The sequence below is a fragment of the Mytilus edulis genome, chromosome 4, assembly GCF_963676685.1.
Source record: "Mytilus edulis chromosome 4, xbMytEdul2.2, whole genome shotgun sequence".
NCBI classification, from domain to species: domain Eukaryota; kingdom Metazoa; phylum Mollusca; class Bivalvia; order Mytilida; family Mytilidae; genus Mytilus; species Mytilus edulis.
In genome coordinates this window covers 97942128-97954332 of record NC_092347.1, presented here as the reverse complement: position 1 = coordinate 97954332, position 12205 = coordinate 97942128, and the positions used below count along the sequence as shown (strand labels likewise).

Genomic DNA, 12205 nt, shown 5'->3' with positions numbered 1-12205 from the left:
ACTTTTCATGATGTTCATATCTATGATACACCATTCTTGTACCATCAAATCACTTACATAAATATGTACATGTAGGAATCCAACAAAAATTTCTCAACAAATCTGCACCTTACTGCTACTGCTTTCTATAGTCTAATTTGAATACAAAACAGTACATCACAAGATACTATTAGCAGTGGTTCGGTGTATTGAATGATTGTCTCCCTTTAGCAGGATCCATGATAACAAGATACTATTAGCAGTGGTTCGGTGTATTGAATGATTGTCTCCCTTAAGCAACAAGATACTATTAGCAGTGGTTCGGTGTATTGAATGATTGTCTCCCTTTAGCAGGATCCATGATAACAAGATACTATTAGCAGTGGTTCGGTGTATTGAATGATTGTCTCCCTTAAGCAACAAGATACTATTAGCAGTGGTTCGGTGTATTGAATGATTGTCTCCCTTTAGCAGGATCCATGATAACAAGATACTATTAGCAGTGGTTCGGTGTATTGAATGATTGTCTCCCTTTATCCATGATAAGTTTGTGTGATAATATACATTTTGTAGAAACTATAAGCATTAAGTCAACCATATTTGGCTAATGAAATAATTGTAAGTTGAACATGGTTGTATGCTAGGTTAGTCTGACTTTGACAGTTATTAGACCCCTACCGATTAAGTAGGTGACTTTAGGTTTGCACTCTTGTCTGTCTGTCCAACGTTCAGTCTGGTAAATCAGTTTTCCAAACTTTTTTTTCTGCATGGTTGAAGATATCGATTTTATATTGAATGTATTATTTTACCATGTTATAGTACCTTACAGATCAAGATCAAATTTTTTCTTGGTCTATTGATTTTGTTTAGAGTTATGGTCCTTTGACTAAGAAAATTCCCTCAAATAATCAGTTTTCCACACTTTTTTTCATGTTTAAAGATATTGATTTGAAATGTGGTATATAGTATTATCACAAGTTACAGATCAAGTTTGTATTTTGTTCTGGTCTGATGATTTTGTGCACAGTTATGGTCCTTGGACTTACAAAATCCACTGAATAATCAGTTTCCACATTTTTCTCATCATTCTTGGAAGATATTGAAGTGAACATTGGATATCAGTATATAGTTTATCATGACAAGTTACATACCAAGTTTGAATTTTGTGTTCCTGTCTGATGATTTTTTGCAGTGTAATAGTCCTTTGACTTAAAAAAATCACTTTTAAAAAAAAATCATTTTCCACACTTTTTTTCGTCATTCTTGAAGATATTGACTTGATATTTGTTCTATAGTTTACACCATGACAAGTTATAAATCAAGTTTGAATTTTGTTCCAATACAATGAATTTTTAACTGGTAGTGGACTACGGTAAGTATTGTCATGCAATGCTCACAGAATGTGTTTAATTGTCAATTTGTCAAAGTTCTGTTTTTTGTAATGTTTTATCCTTTCTTCAGATACTATAAGAAGAGGTCTATTTTTTGAGTGTGCAAGGAATGATTATAAAGTACTTAATGTTATAGGTCTTGCAGGGTTCATTATCTCCGTAATGTAGTTTGTGATATCTGTATTAAAATGTTGAACTTGGCTATTTCTTTATGTCTTCTTTGGTAATGAAGCTTTAAACATTTCAACATATTCACACATCCCTGGGTTTTAAGTCTGTGCTTACCTGTTGACAGTTAATGTAAAAAAGCACTTTGAGCCCACAAAATTTCATCAAATTCAATTCTAATTGGAAAAGCAGGCCAGACATCTAAGCATGAGACTCTCGATCAAGATACTTGAGTTTAAGTTGCTTATACCATTATTGCCTTGAACAAACTTTTTTAGTGATGTCTGCACAAAATTCATTTTTTCCAATAAAATTTTGTTTTGTGCCTTTTATAGTGTTCCATTTAAAAAAACACTTTTACTGTTGTTTTTTTTCTATTGCCCAGCTTATCAAAGATTTTCCCCGGTGTGTTGACAATTCTACAAGCTCTAGATGTTCAGTCTCTCAGTCTCTTGTCTGTCCAGTGGTTTTCATACCACCTTCAAGGAAATAGACAAATTCTACAAGAAGACATGTCACATCATCTTAAGACAATAATCTGATTCCAAACTTTATAGACCAATTTTAAAATCCTGTATCATTGTGGTTTCCAATATAATGGTTTGGTTCACAAACAGTTTTAAAAGGGGCCATTACAGGGCATTAACAGTAGCACAGGTATCTGCAGAGAAATTTCCTCGAACATTGGCCAAGTAATCCTCGTCCCAGATTTCCGCTAGCATTTATAATAGTGTACTACAAACCCTAAGTGAAGTTATGTATACAGAGTAAAAAACCTATAGCATCATATTTAAATTAAAAAAAAAGATTCAAATTGTGGGAATAAATTTTTTGATAAATTTGTTTCGGTCAACATAAAATTTGCATCTGATGGTTTATTTCTTTCTTAAAATAATTCTCTTCAATTAAGTAAAGTTTATTTATAAAACATAGAATTCAAAATAATAGTTGCTTAGCCTTTTTTACACCATATAGTTGACATGGTTCAAAATACTCCTGTTTCTTATTTCTGCAGGCAAATTAATAACTCTGAAGATCATTTTATCTTTAGGCACATTTAATGTTTGGCCATTATTTGTTGTTCACATAGAATATTTAACATGTACAACAATGCAATAGGCAATAAACACACAAAAACAGAACGGAATGAAAATAATGGCTTGGCATTAGAAATACAGTGGTAAGCATAAAGACAGCTTATAATTTGAATAAATGGTTTAACATGTGTATAAATCTTTTTATCTTTGAAAATATATAAAAAAAACAATGGCAAATTAAAAATGCATAGAAATCAAATGGTATAGAATACAAATTTATATATTTAATATAAACACTTGACACAAACCCTTCCTAAGGTATATTTTTACTATCTAAAACAAAAGTGATTTTAATTTACCCTTTAATTTGCACAACACAAATACAAAACATTTTGAGAACTTCCCTCACCACTCAAAATTTATTGGGTTATCTCCCATTGTACATTTGATTGTAGTTAACTTTGAAGAACTGTTCTGAATATCTATTAAAATTTAGCAGACTAGTCTGAACGAATTGGCATGCTGATACTACACTTTTCCTATAGATAAATAATTCAGGATGGCCTAAACTATAAAGCTATCAATTATAAACACATGCAAACCTCATTTTTTGGGTTTTTGTTTTACTGATTAAGTTATATTGATTTTAAAGGAATTTTAAGGGTCCAAACATAACCATTGTCTCTCACTAGAAAAAAATGTCTCAATCAGAAATAGAAAAAATAATTCTAATTAAATCTTTACTGGATCTGCACTTTATCTACATTCCTTTACTGTCTAAAATAAAACCAAAACCTATACTATAACATCTTAAGCCCATATACAAAGCTTTACAATATAAATTCCTTCCATAAAAAAAGTTTTCATCCAACTAATCAACTTATAACCCTTTGAGAAAGACATTTTAAATTTTGTGTTATATCAAAATTTATGAGACAGTAAATTGTACTGTATCGCGTAAGATCTCTGTTTAAGGAGACTAAACAATAGGCATTTAAACAGTTAAATAATATTTCATATCCATCAAGTACATAGAACTTTTTAACACCGTCTATATAAAAAATCTCACAAATTTTGCCAGCAGTATTATATATTAACTTACTCCTAATTTAATTAGTTGGAAGCCTATTATTAAAGGTCTACCCCCATTCATTGAGATCCTAGCTAAATACTGACTAGATTTTGAGCACTATATAAATTTACCAAGAAGGGACTCAAAGGACTTGAAAATTAGTAAATCAAATGTTTGGTTTAAAAAAAAAACATATTAGCTACTCTTACAACTTTCATTCCCCTTAGTAAGCCCCTTAGGTAATCATGCAAACAATATACAATTTATTATCAATAAACAGAGGAGGCATTGTGTACACAAGTGTATCAAAAGCTTTCACATAATTTACACAAACCCACTCTTTCAACATATCTATTAATTTCTTATATTTTTCTTAATTATTAATTAGTTTTTGTTTCTCACAGCCGATTATTTGTACAAAAAGGTTTTCTCACAATCAAACACAGAGACATTCGAAAGAATAAACTTTTGAAATGGTCCCTTTACAACCTCATTTGTTCAGCTTATTATCAAATAAATGCTTTGCCATATATGTGGTATTATGATGTCAGATGCCCCTTTTTTATATTTTTTCTGCATTACATTATAAAAGATTCAAACATTTTATAAATATTGATATGATCTCATTTATTGATACGCCTGAATTTGTCATTTGTCTTGCAAGCTGTTGAAATTATTCATTTTTCACTTCAGGTATATACTGGTTAACAATTTGCTCAGTATGCAGGCTGGTATGATGGCCTTGACTTTTTATATAAATCATAATGATTAAGAAAGCCACATTTAATAGCTGAATAAATGTCTGCATATTGTAAATCATTTTTAGAAAACCTAATGAAATCTTCCTTTTTTTGTTCAAGTACTGGTATTTAAAGAAAGCAAAAATCTGACAGTGACAATATACTGACTACATATGGCAATACATGTTTGTGATGTGTATCTAAAACATACACTACAACACATATATAAATATCACACAAGAAGTATTCATCAAACTTGATTTAGACTACTGATAAATGTTATAAACAAAGAAAATTTAAATACATATTAATTATAAAAAATAACAGTAAGATTAAATAAACATTTTTTTTTTCATTTCTACACTCTAAGTTTGATGCAAAACACAACACATCCGTATCATTATAGTAAATCTTATAACACAAGCATCTCTGCTTTCACTTAAAGCAAAATCAAAAGCTTTATGCAATAGGTTCAGTGGGTTCAGAGTTCAACACCTAAACTCTTGCCTTATAAAATATGTGTTAACACCTAAACTCTTGCCTTATAAAATATGTGTTCAGTAAGTTCAGAGTTCAACCTTTCCCACTCTTGCTTTATTAAAAAGGTGTTCAGTAAGGTCATAATTCAACCCTTGATAGGTGTTCAGTAAGTTCAAAGTTCAACCCTTGCTTCAACTCAAAAGGAACAAAGTTTGTTTTTAATGTCAATTCTGATCCTTATTTCTTGTTTTAAAACTATCACTAGTCTTCTTTCTTTAACAGATACAAAATTGATAGACTGTGTTCAAAGTTATCATATTGCATAACAAATTGGAATTTGACAAATAAGAAAAAATAATTATAATACATGCCTATAACATTGAAATAGAGAGAGAGAAAATTATAAAAAAAAACAAAGATTGTTTCAAAAACACAAAAACATCATTTAACAAAAGGCCACAGTTTTTCTCTATCTAATAACTTTGTAAACATTATCACAAACATATCTGCATTCTTACGTTTGTTCAGTATAACGATTTTTACGATTGTTCAGTATAACGATATTTACTATTGTTCAGAATTACGATTTTTACGATTGTTCAGTTTTACGATTTTTATGATTGTTCATTATTAAAGCATAAAAAATGTTATTGCACATGGTAATGATTGCTTTCTTCCGGTTTCAACGGTATCCATATATTTCTTTTTCCATAAAGTGATCAAAAATTGGTAATTAATGTTCAACTGCTATCAATTCTCTTAACTGTATGAATCTTACTCATTTTGTATCCAGGGTAAATGTAAATTAGAAAAGAATAATCCAATAAGATAATCCTGTAAAAACTGGTGCGCTGAATTTAATATGTAGACATATAGTTCATTTACACCTTGAACACTATTTCTAATTTCTGGCAAAAATGTCAAAAAAAAACACTGCTGCGACATTGACAGCAAATGCAGAATTCACAAAAGTGTGGCCTGGACAAGAAACAACTATTAAGCTCACATCCTTGTTGCAACTTGGTCGAAATGTTAATAAATTATATACAGTGTCTATTATCACAACTAGAACTCTAACCGGTAGGCTGAGCAGCTCGTTTCATGATCTTGAAGATGAATTGTACAACGACTTGCAGAAGGACCTACATCTATATTTAGCTCGCTCAATTTATCACGATTGAGACCCATCCAGTGCCGTAAAGTATCATTATCATAGGTTGGTATTAATGTGACTTCTGAATTCTTGTTATCCCAAGTTTCCTTTGCCTCCATTAAAGCTGTGAGAGTTTGTGGGTTAGGTGAAAGTGAACTAAGGACATAATATCTAGCTCTAACTCGTTTGAAAAATTCTATGTCGCTATATGATGGATTTCCATGATTTGGTATGTATGTCAGATCTACGTAGAATGGTGTAAATGGTGGAAGTGGAGGGGTCTTTACAGCTGGACTTGCTCTACTGGACCCTGTAGATGTTGAGGGTCTTTTCCCCAGGGAAGTGGAAGGCTTAGACTTTGGTTCAGCAGCACTAGCAGGCCTGGTCCTAGTTGTATTGAGCTTGCTGGATGGCCCATTTGAAGATGTATCTAATTTAGCTTTTGCTCTACTGGTAGCTAGAGGATCTTTTTTCACACCATTTTTAGCTGGATCTGGCTTGGCAGTCTTTTTAGCTGAAGATGGTTTGCCATTTCCTGCTGGTGGCTTAGCACCTGCATCTGGGGGTGGGGGAGAAGGTAGGCCCATTGGTTTTCCCCATTCTGCTTCTGGATCAAAAGGATTAGTTGACAGTTTTTTCTCCACCTCTTCAGCCTCCATATTCTCCTTGAAAGCAGCCTCACCAAATGGACTTTGTGATTGAGGAGCATAGGGATCAAAAGACAATCCATTTACTGGTTTGACTTCTTCTGAGGGAGATTCGGAGGAACTTCTTTGCTCCTCATATTGTGCAAATGGATCTGATGTTTGCATGGATGGCATAGTTGGACTACCAGAACAAAATGGATCATATGGGTCCATGGATTCCAAAGGTCTTTCTTCTGGTGTTTCTTTTTCAGAAAGAGTCTCAACACCACCTCCTGTTAGTATTTCTTTAGGGTCAGGTGTTTCATCCTTTTCAAAGGCTTCAGGAATGTTAGACACCTCTAGTGAATCATTGTATTGTTCATGTGTTCCATCCAAAGACTCCTTAACTTGTTGTTCTTCATCTTCCTCTTCGTGAACCTCAATACCAACTCCACTCTGTTTACCATATGTTAAATCTTTATCGTCATCATGTAAATAATCCTCCTCTTCTTCAGCAAATTTGTCCTCAACTACACCTTCATCTGGACTGATGGAACCTTCATCACAAATCTCATCTTGACCTTTAACCTCTGGTTCAGTGAGATCAAAATCTTTCTCCTCTTTTGGTTCTGGAGAACTTTCTTTCTCGTTAGCTTCCGCACCTTGAGTAAAAGCTTTATTTTCAAATGCATATGGAGATTCATCGTCGACCTTTTCTTCGTCTAACTGTCCTTTGTTATCTTCTAAGCCATCTAAGTTACGTTCACTAACATCCACCTGACTGTCATTCTCGTCAGGTGAGATTTCATCCTCATCTACTTCACCAATGGTTTCCTGCATCCTGCCTTGTGATTCAATAATATTCTCTTGTATTTTATTTTGTGATTCCACAATATCTTCATCTTCAAATTTTTCCTGTACTTGTACTACATCAGGTGGATTATCTCCCTGTATTTCCCTCTCCATAGCATTATCTTCTTCATGGTGATCCATTTCTTGGCTAGTAGTCATACTTTTTTGCATCAAATCTTCTGATGTTTGGTCAAGTTCTGCAATGTCAGCTGCTTTGCTGGACATCAAAGATTCAGAATTTGTCAATGATTCAAATGCCTCTGAACCTTGATCTGGTATATCATCACCATACAATGACTTCTGCATTGGGTCTTGTGTTGTTGGTTGTAGCGGTTCACTGTCAGCTGATGGGATAGATTTTTCGGAGGAATCAAAATCAAATGGAGGTTTATCATCTAGCGGAGTTGATGTAGTGGCTGCAGTCAGATCTACCTCTGGTTCAAGACCTTGTACAACATCAGGTTCAATGGGTGCCATTCCAGATATCAGAGGTTTCTCCTCATTACTCTTTCTATCGTTAACTGGGATCATATCAGGTTGTGAGAAAGCTTCCTGTGCAGGGTATTCAACAGGTTCTGGTAGAGCTTCTGGCTGGACATCTACGTTGTCATCATATATTCCAAAATTATTCAAGTTCTGCCCCTGTTCCTCAGTAGGTGTTCCGTTTGACATTAAATCTCCTCCATTGTAACCTTCATGGAAACTCTCCATCATCTTATTTCCCATTTCAGCTCCTCCAATTCCCATCAAGTCAAGGTCATCAGGAGAGGAGGTATTCGATTGGTCATACTCATCAGTAGGGTTAGGTAGTGGCTCTGGTGATGCCTCCTTTACTTCACTAGCACCAGTATCTGTTGCTAATCCAGTATCAACAACTGGTTCATTAGGAGAAAGATCAACAACTGGTTCATTAGGAGATAGATCCAGTAATGACGATTCCTGCATTGGCTCAACAACAGCTACAGGTGGTTCCTCAACAATTGGCACTTCTTCAACAACTTCTTTCTTCTCTTCTTTTTCCTCTACCTTTTCTTTCACTTCTTCCTCCACTTTTTCTACAGGTTTTTCTGGTGCTTTGGTAGGGGATTCCTTTTTAGCCTTAGTCTCAGTCTTTGCCTTTGTTGCTGTCTTAGCAGCAGGAGCAGTTTTTGTTGGCTTACTTGCTTTATCATCTTTCTTTGCTGTCTTCTTATTCTCATCCTCTTTTGAACCTTTATCTGCCCTTAAAGAGGATGCTGTTGGGACTCTTGGTTTAGAGGGTGGTGGTTTGCTTTCCTCTTTTTTCGGTTCAGGCTTTTTGCGTTCAAATGAAGATTTTACTTCTGATGTTTTCTTATCTGCTGAGGCTCTCAATTCTGATGTTCGTCTAACTTCACTTACAGGTTTTGAACTTCTAGCAGTGGCCGGTTCAGCTGATTTTACAGGGGGTTTACTTGGAGCAGGACGTGCAGCCAAAGAATTCCTTTTTGTTGTAGAGGTTGGTTTACTTTCCAAATCCTTTGCAGTACAAGATGCATGTTTCAATATATCTAGGTGCTTCATTTTTTCTAATCCTTCTAAAAGTTTGTACTGGGGTGCATTCCCAGGAAAGAAAATTCTAGTAATTTTTTCATTTGGATCTGCTGGTTGCCAGACAAGAAGTGTACATACTGACAACTGGTTCTGAATTGGTATCTGGTGCAGAGAACCATGTTCAGACAGGTGCTTGTTCCAATGTTGATAAAAGTCTTTTAATTCTTTACTATCAGAGACGGGATTCAAGACATACATATTCAATGATCCGTGACCTACTTTGTGATAAAGATTAATCGGCTGTAATGGCTGTGAAGTCATTGGACGTGTGCATTGTTGTGGAACATGTCCAAGTTGTTTTGCATATTCTATTAATCTACTTCCTTCATCGGACAAATTGATGCATAAACTAGGTTCCTTATCTGCTTGACCATTGACTACTGCTGAATGACTGACCTTGTCCGAACCATTCAAATACATATGACCTATTTCTGGATGAATATATTCTGTACTCTTCCGCTTCAACAAGGTGCTTATTCCCAATACATTATCAGTACCTAAATGTGTCATGAGAAAAGCATCAATACGATCTAGATGTCTGGTAAGGTCCCAGAAACAAGCTTTTCTACTGTATCCACCATTTATCAAAAGATTAAAGCCACTAACTCCAAACAATGACGAATCTCCTTCACTTCCAGGGAAGATATATAGCGTAGGCTTATTAAATCTTATACTTCCTACAACATCGGATGTTCTCAACAAATCTTCTGAAGTTTTAGCATTAATAAAGCTAGCAATGTAGGCAGTAAATTGCAATACACCATGAACATTATCTAAAGATTTTTCATCAGAACGAACTTTTACAACAGTGTTTTTGAAAACTTCTAATTTCTTTAAGCTGTCAGTTTTCCATTCACCTCCTTTGCTGAAGTAGAAATTAATCTGTCCACCATTTTGTTGTTTCATCGCATCCTCAATTTCTTTATCTTTACACATTTGAGCGAAGCTTGCAATAGAGAAAGTGTCATCCTGTAACACCCAAGCTCCATTACCAGAGAAGAAGTGACCAGCGTATATCAAGTGCTTGTACGGAGCACTTAAGGTCAAGAAATTTTTCAGTGCAGCCACCAATGTTTCCAGATGAGAGTTGACAACTATCATGGAGGCCATCTTTTCTGTACCATAGTTAAGTACTCGCTCACCTGAAATATAGAAATAAAGTATAATAATTATGTGACAAAATGTTGATACATTTGTATTTTTGACTATCTGACTATGCAACAACTAAATTCTCAACCTATAACAAGAAATAATGAAAATTTCTATGGAATGGAAATGGATAAGAGATGATCTAAAAATGGAATTTTGTAAAATTTTCCTGTATTCTAGGGAAGAAACAAGTCTTCCCCTAATTTTTGGACTTAATATGTAAAGTTTGCACTTTGAATTTGAAAATGAACCTGTGTGACATAGACATAAATACTGGTACATTTTTGTACTATCAAGAAAGTAAATTCTGTGTATATCATATAATGACATATGATTTATCTTGAACTGTTCTCCAATTCAATAATTCCAAGAATCCTTAAACATAGCCTCTGACCAGTCTTACTGTTCAAACAACTATTTCCTTATGGACAATGTGCATGTAAGATATAAATTTTAGAATAACACTTTTACACAGTTTGTATGGAGATCTTAATTACTGTAAATTTAGAGTCTGTTGCAAGGTTTTATTATTGTGAATAATGGGAGAGTATTACAATGATAAGCATTCCAAAATCTGACACGTATATTTGTATGTACCGGTAGTTTTGCCTGTAAGCCCTATTATAACTGCAAACACGAATTTCTGAATTCTCCGTATTAAAATATTAGAGATGGGAAGACATTACTGATACAGGTTCATATTAAAAACACAGCAAGGGTCAAACCAAAAGTATTATACAAAACATGCAACATTACAGACATTTGTAATACATATACAGGAAAGGGCATTTGTAACACATATACATGTACATTAAACAAGATTAACAAGCAGGTATTCAATCAAATATTCCATTTGTGACACATATACATGTACATTAAACAAGATTAACAAGCAGGTGTATTCAATCAAATATTCTGTTTGCATACTATACAAAGATACATGTATGTTTTTAATCTTTTTATATCAATCAAACAAAGCAAAGACATCATGCAGTGTTTAGCCGTGGATATGACAAAACATTTTATTTATAAGGCTTCTAAGACCTGGGAAGTCTTAAAGAAAAGGTACAAAAATTAATTAATTCAAGTCTCCGTCAAATCTCTGACAATTCATTCAATCATCATTGTCAACTCTGATTTACTTTAGTTCGACCCATGACAAACATGCTCATTTACATGCATACCTTTCAGACTTGTATCGATTCCTAACTTAAATAGCAGACGACAGTGCATTGCTTAAATAGCAGACAGTGCATTGCTTAAATAGCAGACGGACAATTCTTTGCTTGAACAGCAGACGATGCGATAATCTTAATGTGCCTTACTTTGATCAAAATATCATAGTTAATGAAGATTATAAAACCAATAAACCATCAAATATTATCATTAAAGAATTTAATGCCAATTACTTTTATAACACTTCATAATGTACAAAGATAAAAGTATTCTACTGTAGCTTATTATCATACTAAAATTTAACCCCACTTTCAGCAATTATTAGTTATCAGATAACAGAATGGTTGAAATGTGACTAGGTAGCAGATTATTACTTGTATGAATAAAACGAGAGGTGTGCTTTTACATCAATGAGCCAGCAATCCGAAAAGAATATCAACACATTTATAGAGGGCATCACACAATCTTCAACAATAAACAGGTGTGCAGGGGCCGATACAGTCATTTTCTAAAGGGGAGTTCCCAACCCAGGATAAAAGGGGGGTGTTTTCAAACCATATGTCCCAATTTAAAAGCATTGATCGTCAAAAAAAAGGGTAGGGTCCAACTTCCCCCCCCCCCCCCCCCCCCCCCCCCCCTTTTCTGGATCTGCCATTGGGTGTGTATGCAATAATTCTGCTTTAAACTGTTCTGAGTTTTAATTTCTGAATAAATTTAACAGAAACAATCAAAGATGTGCCAACCAAATAATGAAAACATGATATATCATATGGTAATTCCTGATAGATCTTCTGTTGAGATGGTTTCAAT

At 34.0% G+C, this 12205-nt stretch overlaps 1 protein-coding gene across 4 annotated transcripts in view; it reads right to left on the bottom strand.

Moving 5' to 3' along the window:
- Positions 1 to 2577: 2577 nt before the first annotated feature.
- Positions 2578 to 12205, bottom strand: part of LOC139521198 (microtubule-associated protein futsch-like) — a 36336-nt gene continuing 26708 nt past the window's right edge. For 2 of the 4 annotated variants that reach the window (XR_011664030.1, XR_011664029.1), the window contains 2 exons: positions 4917 to 10212; positions 2578 to 4882 (listed from right to left, as the gene is read on the bottom strand). Coding sequence is in view for 2 of the 4 variants with exons in the window: in XM_071314561.1 (XP_071170662.1) it covers positions 5933 to 10212 (4280 nt within the window). In the remaining 2 variants the exon portion in view is untranslated. Of the gene's footprint in view, positions 10213 to 12205 lie in introns of all 4 variants that reach the window. The other 2 variants (XM_071314561.1, XM_071314560.1) reach the window with 1 other exon arrangement.